Genomic DNA, 19,435 nt, shown 5'->3' on the forward strand with positions numbered 1-19,435 from the left:
ATGTTTTTAATTTATTAATGGACCTCACTGAATTATCAGATAACATTTTAGCCAGTTCTTTTCTTTTATTTGTCAATGTGTCTAGTGATAGTTGGGATAGTGTATTTTGATGTGCCTTTTCCAAGAGTTCAATCTCTTGTTGCAAGGTAGCTACCGCAAACCTACTCTGTTTTATATATAAAGCTTTTTCCTTTATAAGTAACCCTCTAATATATGGCTTATGTGCAGCCCATATGATTACTGGGTTGATTGCAGGGTCTACGTTTAATTTCCAGTACTCTTCCAGACTCTTCAATATTTTAGTTTGTATACCTGGTTGCTTTAGTATTGTAGGGTCGTATGTCCAGGATCTTTGTCTTTCTACATTAATAAGACCTTTTAGTTGTATCTGTATTATGGAATGGTCTGACCATACTGAGGCGTGAATGGATGAAGAGATTAGGTTTGGTAATAGAATTTGGCTAATAAATATATAGTCGAGTTTGGTATATGTTTTATGTGCAGGTGAGTAGTATGTGTGGTCATTTGTTTGTCCATATAATGTCGTCCAAGTGTCATATATATTATGATTCTCTAAAGATCCCCTAATGGATTTGGTAATAGAGTTAAGTCTTAATTGTTTATTTGTAAGTTTAGATGTATTAGTATCCCTTAAAATCTTTAAGTTTACATTAAAATCCCCAGCCAATATTATCAAGGTTTGAGACCATTGGGTCAGTAAATGCGAAAGATTATCAAAAAATTTGTGTTGTTGCTCATTAGGTGCATATATGTTGCAGAGTGTGACTTGTTTGTCTTGCACAGTCCCCCTCACTATAAGATATCTGCCTTCCTTATCCCTTATCACCTCTTCTTTTATAAATTGAATGGAATTATGAATAAGTATTGATACTCCTCTTTTCTTTTTATCGGTTGTGGAGTGAAAGTGTTGCGTGTATTGTTTGTCCCAATATTTAGGGATTTGATGGTGTGTAAAATGTGTCTCCTGTAGGAAAATGATTTTAGCCTTCATATTGTTATATTGGGTAAGTGCAGTTTTCCTTTTAATATTGGTATTCAAACCTCTTACATTATGGGAGATTATCTTCCATCTAGAATCCATAATTGAGCATTTTACCTCTCCCCTCCTCATACCTGAACATCAATGCCTCTATTTTCTGACTAACAACTGCTCTCTTAGTGTCCATCCTGTTATGGAGAAACTTTCCTGACCACTGCTCGACGGTACTTGAAACAAAAAAACAACAAAAACATAAAAAACATAGCTCAACATTAAACAACAACAAACTATTAAACAATCTGTAATCCTTCAAGTTATTCTTGTTTGTCTGCAACATCAAATCTATCTAAGTGGGTGTGCAGCTAAATATTACATAGTGTATCTTATATAATAATGAATTGAAAAAGTGGATCTTTTATTCCTAGAGGGAACATATAATAATAACTAATGTCATGGATAGTGTAATTTAGTCATATCTTATCAATCTCCAGTTCTTTATAATTTACTTAATGTTCTTTTTACTGACATAAATAAATATACTTTATGCTCGTGCCATTATTTACTACTAGGAGATTGATATTCAAGTCTTTTACCACAACATGAGCTGTGACAATAACTCCTCCACATGGAGTAAGGCAAAGAAAGATTATACTTGTTAAAGAACATCAGTCAGTTCTCTCAGTCTCTTTAATCCTTCAGGGCCTTTGTTTCCTTTTAGAGACCTTTGTCCAACGTTCACTTTGAGCTGTTCCTCTTAATGGCTGTGTGGGTCTTTTGGTATTGTCTTGAGAGTTATCTGGAATCTCTGGACAATCCAGCTTAAGCAGTTGGCAGAGACCTGGTATGTCTTGTTTCTCCTTGATAGTGATTGTTCTGCCCTCATGGTGTATGTGAAGTGCGAAAGGGAATCCCCATCTGTATAATATCTGATTTTTTCGCAGTAGTTGTGTCAGCGGACGGAGAGCAGAACGCTTCTGCAGTGTTTTGATACAAAGGTCCTGGTAAAATTGTATGACTGAGCCCTGAAATTTAAAGGTTGGATTTTTTCTAGCTGCAGTCATGATTTCTTCTTTTTCTTGGAAGCGTAATAGTTTAATTATGACGTCCCTTGGTGGTTCTGTGTCCTTTGGTTTTGCTCTTAGAGCTCTATGTGCCCTTTCCATTTGGAATTTTCCATCCTCAGCAGAGCTTGTGATAGCCTGGAATAGTTGTAGAAGATAATTGCTTAATTCTGTTGTAACTATAGTTTCAGGGATACCCTTTAGACGTATATTACACCTCCTGCTCCTATTTTCCAGGTCTTCCAGCTTGTCATTAATGTCTGCCAATTCCTGTTGTTGATCAGCCATTTGTTGAGTTATGGTTGTAATGTCTTCTTCCAGTGTTTCTTCTTTTTCTTCCAAGGATTCTAACCTGGATCCCAGTTCCGAAATATCCTGTTTGATTTCAGTGAGACTGTTTGTAACAGTGTTCTGGAGGGTGTCCAGCTTTTCCCACATTTTGTCAAATATTGTGGATATGTCTTGTTTGGAGACAAGGTTCCTTATGTCACTTCTGGTAATGGGTATATTATTACCTGCTGGCGAAGTTGGTTCTAGAACTTCTTCCATTTCTTCCTCAGTTACAACAATTTCTTTATCATGAGCCTTTTCTCCTTTCTGGGGTTTAAAAAATATATTGGCTGCTGCAGGTTTATTTGTAGCATTTAGTTTACTTTGTCTTCTGACTGACATGATATAGCTCATATAATAAAATGGAGGAACACTTGAAATGATCTAGCTGTTGAACAAAGGATAGCAAGACCCCTGTTTATGTCCTGAAGTGGGAGAAAGTCTGCTGCAGCACTAGTGTTTTAATAGCACTTTGGAGTCACATGCAAAGCCGGAGTGGTTTACAGGAGAAAAATAAATTGCGGGGAGTGATTTATATAGGGTGAATGTTCTGTGTCAAAGTTATTTTCCTTCCATCCAAAGTTTCTGAGTAGTTTTGGTGATATGCTGTGTACTATAGATAGGTACAATCTGTGCTATATCACCATACAATGCTATTTCTTTTTATGTATTATTTTGTGATCCAGCTTTCACATTTTAATGCTTTATTTACTTATGCTTCCTCTGCAGCCCGATTCATTAACATCATGTAGGGTTAAAAGTCTTTATTAAATAGTAGGCATGTTGCTGTTCAAGTCTCTCTGGCTGTTTATAATCACTTTATTAACATGCTGCCTCCCACGTGGCTGATTCCCTGCTATGGCGTCTTAAAATTGTCTTTCTTCCTCAATCACCCTGTAGATTAATTGCTTGCCATATTCCCCTCTGAACTCCTTACCCTGTGATGTGGCAGCTTCCTTGCAGTTTTATCCTCTGTTTTCTCTCCAGCTTATCTGATTCTTAGGAGACCGGCATTTTGGTTCTTGTACTCCTCAGCTTGCAAGACGTCAAAGACTGCATGTTAGCTTTTACACTGAGCAAACTGAGTGGTCATAAAACACAGAGGATTGATGTATAAACACTCCGGTGGTGTTTTAGTGACCCTCTGGGAGCTTATGATAACCTTTTCTCCACTTTTCTTATTCACTGCACCTGGAGCTCACATATCACACGTCCTCCATTATGCCTGCCTTGGCTCCACCCTAAATATACATATTTATAGGTACATTTTATGTGGGACAGAATACTGTAAAATTGGTTTACACTTAGTGGGCCAGATTACAAGTGGAACTCTATTTAGCGCTTTTGCTAGAGTGCTAATTACATTAGAAGTAAACTTTTTGCGTGCATTGGGTTGCGCTCGTATTTTGAGTTGAAAGTAAAAAGTTATTACTCTCGGGCTAACTCAACACGAGCAAAAAGCAGAACTTAGAATATTGCGTGCGCGTGATAACCTATTTCCCCATAGATGTCAATGGAGAAAAAAAAGTGGCTGCCAGTAACAAACATGGCGTTGGAAAGTGGGAGGGGGAAGGGTAAGAGAGCTGTTAAGTTGGGATCAGGGAGGTCGGAGGGTGAAAGAGGACCCCTACACTACAGAAATAAATAAATATATTGAAAAAAAATCCCTAAACTGCATTCTGGCAGTCTGGCAGACTGTCTGCCAGTACCTAAGATGGTAGTGACCAGCAGAGGGGGAGGGAAGAAAACTGTTTGGAAGGGATCAGGTAGGTATCACAGGGTCTGAAATGTCAGGTGGGAGGGTAATTCATACAGTAGAGCACATATTAACCATGCAAGCTTACTGATTAAACCTTTCACTCTGGGAAATTCAGAAGTGTGGTGCACAGCTGCAATTAGCGGCCTTCTAATTGCCAAAAACCAATGACAAAGCCATGGAGGCCTGCTATTTCTGAACAAAAAGGATCTCAGAGAAGCTTTTAAAAACCATTTGCCTGATGACTGCAGTAGTTGTGTGTAAATAATTTCAGTGAGAAACCCAAAGTTTTTAAAAAAAAGTTAACGATTTTGATTATATGATCATATTTGGCGGCCAAATAGTGACAAAAATTATACCAAAATGGGCTTTTGTTCACACATGTCAAATGCATTACACACAGTCCAAAGGAATCATTTACTCATGAGAGCGCGCTTCCAAAGGCTCAAATGGGACACTCATTCTCATGGCATGAGAACCTCGCACACAGAAGGGAGTAAGTAGTGCAGCAATAGCAGCAAATTGTAAATATATATGTGTATAATTGTATACATATATATTTGTCTTAATATGTGTATATACACATATTAACAAATAAATATATATGTATATAAGCATATACATATATATGTACTGGGAACAAACAGTTCCCATAGACCACAATATAAAGGCACTTTTCAGTGCTGTTTTTTTTTCTAACACCCGCCAACTTTAGCCCCAAAAACTTTCTGGTGCAGTTTTTTTTATTAAAAAATAAAAATGTTACAATTTTTATTTTTTAATAATATACACATCACTGTATTTGGGGCACATTTATAAAATTAACCAGAGATCTGATTTCTGGTTAATTTTATAAGCGCTAATTGCTACTGCAAGCTAAAGCAATAACCAGCCACATTTGAAGGTGTACGATAAATTAGTGCTCCACTTGTAATCTATCCCATAATAAGAAATTTTACAGTATAATGCATACAAATAACATGCCATCTACACATGCACAGTGTACCCATAATGTCCCCGCTCAAATAGATTTACCATTCTTTTATAAGTTTAACTATTGTTTTGAACTAAATAGAATTATGTTCACACATGTAAATTGTGTCATTACACACAGTCCAAAGGGATGCACTGTGACTAAACATTTACACTGGTGGAAGAAAACCCTTTACACATAATTGGAAACATATTAAAGGGGTGAAAAAAACACAGTATATTGTCCCTTTAATATTCATATGATTTGTATTGAATATGTGTGTGTTTTACATGTTTTAAATGTGTTTCACACTATTCAATATCAGTGATAAAGGGCATTTAGCCCATTTATAACAATTAGACTAAGGTGTAAAGTTGATTCAATTAGCATCTGCATTCGACAAGACAAAAATGATCATACTTCAGCTTCATTTGATTTGAATGGTAGCTAAAAACAGACTTCAGCTGCCATCATCTGAAAATCACAAAATGATTAAATTTTAAGTGCCGTATTGTTACATTTTTATAGCTGGATAGCTGCACAAAATTAGTAAAACCACCAATGGAAAATCAGTCCATGTATTTGAGACACCAATTACTATTAATTATACCTGAATAAATAATTTGTTGTGAGAAGAGATAACTAAACAGAATTTAGTAATGCATCGGTAAACTGGGGGATGATGTGAAGAATCAAATGTGGGCCTTTGATCAATAAAACTCACTGCTCTTCTAACTTTACAGGCAACTAAAGATAAGTGGTGATGAAAATAGTGAGTCTATTTAAACAGAATTTCTACCAAAAGTTTCTACTAGTCCACTCAGTGTTAAATACAGGAAAGACTTATTTCATACTCATTTGCTAAAATGTATTGCTCCTACAGGACCAGTGTACTAGCATAGTTCCAAACATCCCATCGACTATCTGTAATGGTGGTTTACTCAGGGAGATCTGGGGGGAAGAGTATAGCTGGCCAAGGAGTGGGGAGATCAGTGGTATAGCTAGGTAAGTGTAGTGCCAGGGGACAGAGCTACCACTTTATGACAATGCCTCAAAATGCTAGACAGTTGGGAGGGCAGGACTAGTGGAATTAATCATCTCTCTATTTAGATGATGGATAGCAGAGGGTTAAAAAGATGTTTTAGGAACCTGATTCTTTAAATGTTCTCATTATCTGAATTTACTATTCTGCAGAATAAAGCTATTTTAAATAAACAACTCTTGTAGCACAAATCACCCATATTTCAAAATTCGATGGATATACATTGGGGCATATTCACAGCATTTGCAACATCGCTGAAGTACATGTATTTAACATTACTGATAAGCCAGAAATTGAACGTCCTTATACATAATGTTTTGTAATGCTCCATTTACATTGCCTTATAGTTTAATCCATTGGCTACCTTAAAAGGTTAATATTGGGCCACGTTTTCCCTTGGATTTAGATTTACTTTACTATTAATTAGTTTATATTTTTATAACATTTTTAGTCAGTTTATATTTTGCGTTCATCTTGATACTGTTACTCAAGTGTACTTGAATACAAAGTACCCCATATTTTAGGAATTTTTGTGCAATTTAAAACAACATATTAATTTTAAATGACCATATAATATACACATTATAAAATTAATACTTATATTACAATATTAAAGGCATTTTTTTCCCACATTCAATGTTTCATCAAGCATATTAAAATATTTATTGTACATTCATTTTAACCTTTTTCTGCAATCTGTCTTAGGAAATTCTGTTTTGGGGGTTTCTTACTCTCCACAAAAAGGTTCCAAACTTGACTCTGCAATACAGTGATTGTTTAGATCAGTGCAGGAGCTCACTTACATATGGCTACAATTGACCAAAGCAGCGAGGATAGCATAAACATACTCCATAGGCTTCATCACTGGGTGTACAGATGTTTAACAGGGATATATTTGATATTTTCTCTTACAAAAACTGTAAAATATATTGGCTTTCCTTGCACCCATTGTGCATTTAAACACATTTACAGTGTTACAAGTGATTTTAAGGAGCAGTTTCAAATCATCAAGACCAAGTTATAACACAGTCACGTATACTCAAAAAGACTAGAACAGCATGAATATTCTCTCCAGTCTTTCCAGTTCCTGTGTTATCACATACAATAAATACAATAGTGCATTAAATAACATATTCTATTTGAGTACTGGATAGACTCTTTAGGGTCTGATGATTTAAAGCTCACTGCTTTGGTGAGCTTATCTAGGAAATCTTGTCAGTACTGTGAGGTCCCCAAAACAATTTTATAAAGGGACTTTTTATATTCAAAGCTGTTGATCTCACTATGCAGGTTCTGGACTGGAAGGAGAGACACATATATTTTAATAAAATGCTAAAAAAAAATATGAGTGTGATTTTTCTCAGTGCCTGCAAGCTATTGATCATTGGGCCCCAAGTCTTATTGCGTTTAAGTCTACAGATGTCGCTTTTGCAAGAGCTTCCATGGCTTAATATTATTTATTTAGTTTTCACTAAATTATATATTTATACATATTTATTAGTTATACACCTAGATCAAATTAGAGACACTTGTATGTATTCAGCAGTAATTAAAGTTTTTTAAATTCTTTTAAACTGATTCTATTGTACTTAATTATTTTATATTACATTTCTATCATAAGCTCCCCTTCCTAATCACTGTAGAAGCTGATCCCTAAAGGTAAGATTCTAGGCCTGCAAGTTATGCCTTGACTGCAGTTTTATATATTTTGTCTGCTAATTAAACCTTTGGTGAATGGAAGAGTCTGAAACGAGCAGCCTGGCTGTGGGTTACAGGCAGTTCTATCAGCAATGGGGCTAAACTAACCATCTTTCTTTCTTTCTTTCTTTCTTTCTTTCTTTCTTTCTTTTTTTTTTTCTTTTTTTTTGGGAAAACAAAAGAAAATTGATATTACACTTTACCCAAAAATGTATTTACTGAAACATTTTCTGTATTCCTATGTTTGGATTTTGTGATAAAGCACCATTTTGACTAGAGAATGCAGAAGGAACCCAATAATAATTATACTATACTGTTGTTTGGAACCCTAACTGATTGCTGGACATATATTTATTGGTGCCTATTTTCTAATCTAAGATTTGGGGTCTGCCATGTAAATTGCACATTCTGTATAGCCTAAAGGAACATTAAACTCAAAATGTAATATTTCATAGCATGTTTAGACAATGGCGATAAAGCAACCATGCTATATACATTCATTATTTGTTGCTTATACAGCCCAGGAAACCTAATCTGATGCTTTAACATTCACCACAGTGATTGCTTAGATGGGAGGAAAAGCTGATTTACAGCTGTCCTATATTGGCAACAGGAATGTAATCCTACTGGTCTTTTCGAGGGCTGCATCCTTGGGGACTGCTCTTTATTTGCAAATCCTTGGTAGATGGTAGTGGAAATTTTTTTAAGCATTTTTTTTTATATACACAGATTTTGCAATTCAGTACTTAATCACTAATATATACCATGAATGTATAAAAAGTGTCCCTTTAACTCAGAGGTCCAAAATCACTCCATAATTTTGTAAGAAAAAGTCTGCATCTTTAAAGCAGGTTACAGAACCAACATTGCCTTATAATTACTGATGCATACAGGTCTCCCTCTTCAGCTACGGATCCTGAGTAGCGTCATAATGCAGTTTAAAGCTAGATTGAATATTTAATTATATCCCCATCAAGAAAAAAATAATTTGTGTATGGTCATCTAGATTAAGTGATATATAACGATAATTATATCCTAAACAGATAAATGTTTCAATCTGATAGTTTGAGGACAATGGCATACTGTGTCTCTGCCAATCTTTTGCAAAAGTGCAGAGACAGGCGTCAAATGTTTCATAAATACCTGTTCCCCCTTAGTTACTGCATGATTTAGCTAGATTGTATCATTCACAAGAAAATCCATTGCACTTCTGTCATCAAAGTGAACTTTTCTCCTTGTAATCTTTGTTGAAATTAAAGGGGTAGTAAAGCCAAATTTAATATTTCATGATTCAGACAGAGCATGCAATTTTAAGCTACTTTTCTATAATATAATTAGCTTAATTCTCTTGTTATCTTTTGTTAAAAATTATACCAAGATAGGCTCATTGGCTGATTGGTGGCTGCACATATATGCCTCTTCTCATTGGTTCACAGGATGTGTGCAGCTAGCTCCCCGTAGTGCATTGCTGTCCCTTCAACAAAGAATATCAAGAGAATGAAGCACATTTTATAAAATAGGTAAAGTGGAAAGTTGTTTAAAACGTTATGCTCTATCTGACTGATGAAAGAAACATTTTGGGTTTCATTTCCCTTTAAACTCCTTTCCATTTCAGCATATCTATATAGGCTCAGGAGCGTGTTGTGAGCACTATGAAACTTCAAAAATGTTTGTAAGAATGTTATACACACAATTCTAACATATGCACATTTTTGAGGCTAAATCGATATGCCCTCATGAAAAGCAGTCTATTTCAACAAAAGAACCAAGAAAAAGAGGTAGACTTAATGGAAGTCATTTAGAAAGTTTTGTAAGCTGCATACTCTATGTCAATCATGAAAGTTACATTTTTTACCTTTATTCATAGTAAATTGAAGTGAGAAATGTAAAAACCTCAGCTACGGAGCAAATAATCTTTTTCATTGGACCAAAAACAACAAGTCTGATTCCAGTCCTGAAGTGGTATCATAAATCAATACATATATAATTGTAATAGTACTACAGAGTAATATAAAAATGACTGGTGCTCTATAACATTATTTATTTACAATAATACTTCTGAAATGCAAAAAAAAAAAGTTCTTTTAGTTTCCCAAAAAAATAGCATGTGCCTATTCAGATTAATATTTTGTGTGTGTGAAAACATTTTAATGAAAACAAGCAGTTGGTGATCTAAGAGGAAATAACAAGCTTTAAAATGAAATTTTAATGAAAATGTTGATCCTGTTTGTGGTTAATTAGACCTCAGAGTCAAAATTAAAAAGGGATATCTAATAGAAAAAGATAAGCAACATAAATTGCTGAATTCTCTATGGATATCTTTGCAAGTATTATAACAATATGAACAAAGGTCCATTGAGGGACATGTTACTTAAATTATGCTAAAAATGTGTCAATGTCATAAATATAAAGGTACATTTTCAACCTTTTCAGAACTTAGTATTTTGAAATGTTCTGTGATAGCCAAAACATATTTTTGGTGAGAGTTCTAATGCTTTATTTATATAATTGTAACATTATTACACATTTTGGGTTAAATTACTCTTTAATTTGCATAATCTATACATAAAGAGAGGTTGTGAGAAAAACAGTGAGCAGAGAGATTTGTGAAAGGTTGACCATAATGTTTTCCTCTTAATTGCTTGTACATTGAAACACTTCCATAAAAATTTGTGCTCTTATCCAATCTGTGAGACAACTAGATATCACATGCTCTGTATTCTTACCAATCATCTTCTCACAGACCACTGTCTAGCCTAACAGCAGGTCATTCTGTCTAAAATCTAATTATCTGTATCACAACCAAATTGAATACATCAATACATGTCTCTTACTGGACATTAGTTCATACTTGGTTGATGTTTTGATTAACTATCAGCAGTATTCAGAGGTTAATTGGCACAGAGTTTTCCACCTTTTCTGCCAGCATTTGCAAGACAAACTGGATTTTAGCATGCAAAAATAACTTACAATAATTTTTAATTTGTGTTTTTGTGAATGATATATTAAATTGATTTGCAAAACCTATACAGCTTTACTGGGAATTGCCTTTTAGGACATTGTTTAAAGTATATTTCTCATTAATCCTATTTAATGATAAGCTCTCCATAAATATACAAAGCAGCATACATAAAGTAGAAATATGTAACTATTATTAATAGTGTTCATTAGTAATCCGCTGTTTGAATTAGATTGTAATAACACAATCCACATAGAGAGAATGAGAAGGCAAAGTCAGAGGTTCTAGAACTTCAGTTTTTCATTAAAAAACTGTGTACAAGAAACGGGATTCAGATAAGACATATGTAAACTGTAACACATACCTCAGTTCTGATTCATATGAAATTGGTTTAGGTTGCTTAAATAAACTATTGGCATTAACTTTTACCTATTCTGAGCAACCAACAACTTATATAGGGCTAGATTACAAATGGTGTGCTAACCTTAACTTTTTGCAATCTCGTGCAAGCAGGTTCGCGAACGTATTACAGGATGAAAGTAAAAAGTTAACATGAGAGCGAAAGTCAGATGCACACTAACTTTAGGACTTCTTCTCCCATTGACTATAAAGGGGCACGCCGTTAAGAAAAAGAAAAAATGTTTGTTGCTTGCGCACTAACTCAACATCACATTAGACCAACAGCTTTAAAGCCGAAGATTGTTATCCATATTTTACATTCTAATGTTCTTCACTTAGAAGAAAATGTTCTTTTTATTTTTAAACATATGTTTCTATATATATATATGTATATATTTGTAAGCTATTTTTCTATACTTATACATCTATATGAATATATATATTTATATATACACATATATATTTAAAAATAAAATGATAATTTTCTTGTATGTGAAGAACATTTGAATGTGAATGTGTTTTATGGTATTTAACTGGAAAGGGCTCAAAAGTGTGTGTATATATATATATATATATATATATGTGTGTGTATACATTGTTATATATGTGTTTATATGTGTATATATGTATGTATTTACATATTTACACATATAAACACATAAATACACATGTATATACACATATTTAGACATATTCATACATTATAGCCCTTTCCAGTTATTTAGATTGCCATATACCCCATATCCTTTTAACCCTTATAAAAATATATTGATATTTATTTGAAATATTTATATCAGAAAGTGTAAATATGAGTGCAATAGTTTATTTCAATGTGTTTAGAGAACATTTATTTTAACCCTTACACTAGGTCTTCAGGCATGCTAATCAGTTGAGCGCAAATTTTGTATGCGCTTGAGTGCAACCAATTACTTTTGTGATTTTAGCGCACTACTTGTAATCTAGCCCATAATCGGATAACTTGGTGTCAACTTACATCAGCTGTATAACTGAAGCTAACAAGGGTATATTCAAACATTTTAGAAATGCATTCATATGGGACATTTTGTAGATACATTGTTTGATACATTAAATATCATTTTTTTAAGAAATATACTTCTATTATCTGTCAGTGCTGTTTATGCTTCTAACAGCAATCAGTAATTTTTTGATTGATTGACAATTAATTTATAGCTGTGCTTTCACAAAAGACTCTGCCAGTAGTTTGGAAGTTACTTCTGTTCAGATATTCTAATGTACAAACTTACATAATTTCTGTGATATCTATGTCTGCTTTACAATTAAAGTAAATTATCTTAGTTTGGAATTAATTTATGTAATCACTGTATATAACTAAACACTGGCTTGTGTTCTATGTGTGCACCTAAACGTTTTGGCTTGCATGCTCGCTGCAACGCTCTGTTAAAAAACCTGACTGTTGTTCGTACTTCTGCTGAAGTTTCTTCCTAGCACGATTGTTTTTTGTATACAGACGGTGCCATATAGCATGCTAAATATGGTGATATTCTGCAGGAAGGACATCTGCTTTACTAATTTTCTTTCTATCTTTATTTGTAGTTCTGAAAACAAGAAAGACCAGAAAGCCTCCTCAGGGAAAGGGATCGACAGGGAGACATGTCTCTGACTTTGTCTTCACTTTCTTTTTACACGCAGATGAGAAGAGTGCACCTGTTGATCTTATTTACACTGTATACTGTAAATTGTCACATCTGTTAGCAGTGCAATATATAAAATTTTTTTTTTTAAAAGAAAAGCATTATTCCCATCACTACAAGATAAGTCAACAATATAATGACATTTTAAACACCTATACAATTTTCTTCTATTATCAATTCTGCTTAGTTCTCTTAGCATCCTTTATTAAAGAGTAATCCGAGGTGATCTCAGGATTGTGCATGCGTTTTTAGCCATCTGGGAGCTGTGTTATAACAATGCTCATAGTGATGTTATACATAGTTGCAAACTGATGCCATATAATACTATATACATATGCATGTCACTAGGCTCCTATCACCCAACCTAAGTTTACTAGGATACTAAGAAATCATAGCAAATTTACTAATAGGAAAAAATTGTAAATTTGTTTAAAATTGCATACTCTATCTAAATCCTGAATGTTTAACTTTGGCTTTATTATCATTTTAAAACATTTTTTTAGCTTAATCATGTATGTTCTACACAGTTACTCATTTGTATTTTTTCACTTACATATATTTATACCATTCATATCAAGAACAATTCTGGAGGTATGCTGGCATATTTAATACTAGGGTCTAATTAGTCTTTTCTCCAACATTGGTGTGTCCGGTCCACGGCGTCATCCATAACTTGTGGGAATATTCTCTTCCCCAACAGGAAATGGCAAAGAGCACAGCAAAAGCTGTCCATATAGTCCCTCCTAGGCTCCGCCCACCCCAGTCATTCTCTTTGCCGTTGCACAGGCAACATCTCCACGGAGATGGTGAAGAGTATGTGGTGATTAGTTGTAGTTTTTTATTCTACTATCAAGAGTTTGTTATTTTAAAATAGTGCTGGTATGTACTATTTACTCTGAAACAGAAAAAGATGAAGAGTTCTGTTTGTGAGAGGAATATGATTTTAGCAGCAGTAACTAAAATCGTTTGCTGTTTCCACATAGGACTGTTGAGATGAAATAACTTCAGTTGGGGGAAACAGCAGACTTTTCTGCTTAAGGTATGACTAGCCATTTTTCTAACAAGACTGTGTAATGCTGGAAGGCTGTCATTCCCCTCATGGGGACCGGTAAGCCATTTTCTTAATCAAACAGAATAAAGGGCTTAATGTGGGCTATAAAACTGGTAGACATTTTTATGGGCAAGATCGATTGCTTTATTTGGGCTTTTTATAAAGATTGATGTTGATATTCACACTTATAAAATTTGGGGAACGTTTTTTTTAACGTCAGGCACTGGTTTAGACACCTTTTCAGTCAGGAAGGGCCTTCCCTGTAGTAGGCTTAGCCTCATTTTCGCGCCATTACTGCGCAGTTTCTTTTGAGAGCAGGACATGCAGCTGCATGTGTGTGGGTCTAAAAATATTTGAAAAGGTTCCTAGAAGGCTTCATTTGGTATCGTATACCCCCTGGGTTTGGTAAAGTCGCAGCAAAGGCTGTAACTGGGACTGTAGAGGGGTTAAAACTTTAACCGGCTCTGGTTTCTTCATTTTAAGGGTTAAAGGTCTCAAATTTGGGGTGCAATGCTTTGAATGCTTTAAGACACTGGTTAAATTTGAACAATTCCTTCATAGTTTTTCACATATTCAGTAATAAAGTGTGCACTGTTTAAAATTTAAAGAGACAGTAACGGTTTTGTTTAAAAACGGTTTTTGTACTTTATTGACAAGTTTAAGCCTGTTTAACATGTCTGTGCCTTCAGATAAGCTATGTTCTGTATGTATGGAAGCCAATGTGTCTCCCCCTTCAAAATTGTGTGATAATTGTGCCATAGCGTCCAAACAAAGTAAGGACAGTACTTCCACAGATAGTAAAGTTGCCCAAGATGATTCATCAGATGAAGGGAGTAGACATAGTTCTACATCATCTCCTTCTGTGTCTACACCAGTTTTGCCCACGCAGGAGGCCCCTAGTACTTCTAGCGCGCCAATGCTTATTACTATGCAACAATTGACGGCAGTAATGGATAACTCCATAGCAAATATTTTATCCAAAATGCCTGCATATCAGAGAAAGCACGATTGCTCTGTTTTAAACACTGTAGAGTAGGAGGGCGCTGATGATAATTGCTCTGTCATACCCTCACACCAATCTGAAGGGGCCGTGAGGGAGGTTTTGTCAGATGGGGAAATTTCAGATTCAGGTAGAATTTCTCAACAGGCAGAACCTGATGTTGTGACATTTAAATTTAAATTAGAGCATCTCCACGCACTGCTTAAGGAGGTGCTATCTACTCTGGATGATTGTGACAACCTGGTCATTCCAGAAAAATTGTGCAAGATGGACAAGTTCCTAGAGGTTCCGGTGCACCCCGACGCTTTTCCTATACGCAAGCGGGTGGCGGACATAGTGAATAAGGAGTGGGAGAAGCCTGGCATACCTTTTGTTCCCCCTCCTATATTTAAGAAATTATTTCCTATGGTCGACCCCAGAAAGGACTTATGGCAGACAGTCCCTAAGGTCGAGGGTGCAGTTTCTACACTAGCCAAGCGCACTACTATTCCTATCGAGGATAATTGTGCTTTCAAAGATCCTATGGATAAAAAATTGGAGGGTTTGCTTAAAAAGATTTTTGTACAGCAAGGTTACCTCCTGCAACCTATTTCGTGCATTATTCCTGTCACTACAGCAGCGTGGTTCTGGTTCGAAGAACTAGAAAAGTCGCTCAGTAGAGAGACTCCGTATGAGGAGGTTATGGACAGGGTTCACTCACTTAAGTTAGCTAATTCCTTTATTTTAGATGCCACTTTGAAGTTAGCTAGATTAGCGGCAAAAAATTCTGGGTTTGCAATTGTGGCGCGCAGAGCGCTCTGGCTAAAGTCTTGGTCAGCGGATGTATCTTCCAAGACAAAATTGCTTAATATCCCTTTCAAGGGTAAAACTCTTTTTGGGCCAGAATTGAAAGAGATTATATCAGACATCACTGGGGGTAAGGGCCACGCCCTCCCACAAGATAGGCCTTTCAAGGCCAAGAATAAGTCTAATTTTCGTTCCTTTCGCAATTTCAGGAACGGACCGGCCTCCAACTCTGCAGCCTCTAGACAAGAGGGTAATGCTTCGCAAACCAAACCAGCTTGGAAACCGATGCAAGGCTGGAACAAGGGTAAGCAGGCCAAGAAACCTGCTGCTGCTAACAAGACAGCATGAAGGAGTAGCCCCCGATCCGGGACCGGATCTAGTAGGGGGCAGACTCTCTCTCTTCGCTCAGGCTTGGGCAAGAGATGTTCAGGATCCCTGGGCACTAGAAATAGTTTCTCAGGGTTATCTTCTGGAATTTAAGGAACTACCCCCAAGGGGAAGGTTCCTCATGTCTCACTTATCCTCAAACCAAATAAAGAGACAGGCATTCTTACATTGTGTAGAAGACCTGTTAAAAATGGGAGTGATACACCCAGTTCCAACCATGGAACAAGGAAAGGGGTTTTACTCAAATCTGTTTGTGGTTCCAAAAAAAAAAGAGAGAACTTTCAGACCAATTCTGGATTTAAAGTTCCTAAACAAATTTCTCAGAGTGCCATCGTTCAAAATGGAAACCATTCGAACGATTTTACCTACAATCCAGGAGGGTCAATTTATGACTACCGTGGATCTAAAGGATGCGTATCTACATATTCCTATCCACAAAGATCATCATCAGTTCCTAAGGTTCGCCTTTCTGGACAAACATTACCAGTTTGTGTCTCTCCCATTCGGGCTAGCCACTGCTCCAAGGATTTTCATAATGGTACTCTGGTCCCTTCTAGCGGTTCTAAGACCAAGGGGCATTGCAGTGGCACCTTACTTGGACGACATTCTGATACAAGCGTCGTCTCTTTCAAAGGCAAAGGCTCACACAGACATCGTTCTGGCCTTTCTCAGATCTCACGGATGGAAAGTGAACATAGAAAAACGTTCCCTGTCTCCGTCGACAAGAGTTCCTTTCTTGGGGACAATAATAGATTCTTTAGAAATGAAGATTTTCCTGACAGATGTCAGAAAGTCGAAACTTCTAAACGCTTGTCAAGTTCTTCACTCTGTTCCACGACCTTCCATAGCTCAGTGCATGGAAGTAGTAGGGTTGATGGTTGCAGCAATGGACATAGTTCCTTTTGTGCGAATTCATCTAAGACCATTACAACTGTGCATGCTGAAACAGTGGAATGGGGACTATACAGACTTGTCTCCAGTGATTCAAGTAGATCAGAAGACCAGAGACTCCAGAGTGGGTCATCGTCACGACCGATGCCAGTCTAGTGGGCTGGGGCGCGGTCTGGGACTCCCTGAAAGCTCAGGGGCTATGCTCTCGGGAAGAGTCTCTTCTCCCGATAAACATTCTGGAACTGAGAGCGATATTCAATACTCTCAGGGCTTGGCCTCAACTAGCAAAGGCCAGATTCATAAGATTCCAATCAGACAACATGACGACTGTTGCTTACATTATCTGAGTCGTCAGACATTCCATCCGGGGGAGTGGGAACTCCACCCGGAGATATTTGCCCAGTTGACTCAATTATAGGGCATTCCAGACATGGATCTGATGGCGTCTCATCAGAACTTCAAGGTTCCTTGCTACGGGTCCAGATCCAGGGATCCCAAGGCGACTCTAGTGGATGCATTAGTAGCGCCTTGGACCTTCAACCTAGCTTATGTGTTTCCACCGTTTCCTCTCATTCCCAGGCTGGTAGCCAGGATCAAGCAGGAGAGGGCCTCGGTGATCTTGATAGCTCCTGCGTGGCCACGCAGGACTTGGTATGCGGACCTGGTGAATATGTCATCGGCTCCACCATGGAAGCTACCTTTGAGACAGGATCTTCTAGTACAGGGTCCATTCGAACATCCAAATCTAGTTTCTCTCCAGCTAACGGCTTGGAAATTGAACGCTTGATTTTATCTAAGCGTGAGTTTTCGGATTCTGTAATAGATACTCTGGTACAAGCCAGAAAACCTGTAACTAGAAAAATTTACCATAAAATATGGAAAAGATATATCTGTTGGTGTGAATCCAAGGGATTCTCATGGAGTAAGATCAAAATTCCTAGGATCCTTTCCTTTCTCCAAGAAGGTTTGGATAAAGGATTATCAGCGAGTTCTCTAAAGGGACACATTTCTGCTTTATCTGTCTTGTTACACAAACGACTGGCAGCTGTGCCTGATGTTCAAGCTTTTGTTCAGGCTTTGGTCAGGATCAAGCCTGTCTACAGACCTTTGACTCCTCCCTGGAGTCTGAATTTAGTTCTTTCAGTTCTTCAAGGGGTTCCGTTTGAACCTCTACATTCCATAGATATCAAGATGTTATCTTGGAAAGTTCTGTTTTTGGTTGCTATTTCTTCTGCTAGAAGAGTTTCTGAGTTATCTGCTTTGCAGTGTAATCCGCCCTATCTGGTGTTCCATTCAGATAAGGTTGTTTTGCGTACTAAACCTGGTTTCCTTCCAAAGGTTGTTTCCAACAAGAATATTAACCAGGAAATAGTTGTGCCTTCTTTGTGTCCGAATCCAGTTTCAAAGAAGGAACGTTTGTTACACAATATATGTAGTTCGTGCTTTAAAGTTCTATTTAGAAGCAACAAAGGATTTCAGACAAACGTCTTCTCTGTTTGTCATTTATTCTGGCAAGAGGAGAGGTCAAAAAGCTACTGCTACCTCTCTTTCCTTTTGGCTGAAAAGCATCATCCGATTGGCTTACGAGACTGCCGGACGGCAGCCTCCTGAACGCATCACAGCTCACTCTACTAGGGCTGTGGCTTCCACATGGGCCTTCAAGAATGAGGCTTCTGTTGATCAGATATGTAAGGCAGCGACTTGGTCTTCCCTGCACACTTTTGCCAAATTCTACAAATTTGATACTTTTGCTTCTTCGGAGGCTATTTTTGGGAGAAAGGTTTTGCAAGCCGTGGTGCCTTCTGTTTAGGTAACCTGATTGACTCCCTCCCTTCATCCGTGTCCTAAAGCTTTGGTATTGGTTCCCACAAGTTATGGATGACGCCGTGGACCGGACACACCAATGTTGGAGAAAACAGAATTTATGCTTACCTGATAAATTACTTTCTCCAACGGTGTGTCCGGTCCACGGCCCGCCCTGGTTTTTTAATCAGGTTTGATCAATTTCTTTCTTTAACTACAGTCACCATGGCACCTTATGGTTTCTCCTGTTTTTTCTCCTGTCCGTCGGTCGAATTACTGGGGTGGGCGGAGCCTAGGAGGGACTATATGGACAGCTTTTGCTGTGCTCTTTGCCATTTCCTGTTGGGGAAGAGAATATTCCCACAAGTTATGGATGACGCCGTGGACCGGACACACCGTTGGAGAAAGTAATTTATCAGGTAAGCATAAATTCTGTTTTTTCATTATTTACTAAATATACTTCTGTCAGTATTAATTGAAGCATTTCTCTTCACACTGGATTCCTTAAAATGTGCAAATAAGGATTTAGGAGGAATCTGTCTTCAATTTTTGAACGACTCGTTTTTATTTTTTTACACACTGCTTACTTTACACACGTCCTCTTTAAAAACAATGTAAAAGAGAAA

The 19,435-nt window shown here is 36.8% G+C and overlaps 1 protein-coding gene across 1 annotated transcript in view; it reads left to right on the top strand.

The window, feature by feature from the left end:
* Positions 1-13,500, top strand: part of SLC4A10 (solute carrier family 4 member 10) — a 432,482-nt gene extending 418,982 nt beyond the window's left edge. The window contains exons 25-26 of the mRNA XM_053698366.1: positions 7,784-7,821; positions 12,794-13,500. Of these exons, the coding sequence (XP_053554341.1) occupies positions 7,784-7,796 (13 nt within the window). The 3' untranslated portion in view covers positions 7,797-7,821; positions 12,794-13,500. The remainder of the gene's footprint in view (positions 1-7,783; positions 7,822-12,793) is intronic.
* The last annotated feature ends 5,935 nt before the right edge of the window (positions 13,501-19,435 follow it).

This window comes from Bombina bombina, chromosome 1 (assembly GCF_027579735.1).
Source record: "Bombina bombina isolate aBomBom1 chromosome 1, aBomBom1.pri, whole genome shotgun sequence".
NCBI lineage: Eukaryota > Metazoa > Chordata > Amphibia > Anura > Bombinatoridae > Bombina > Bombina bombina.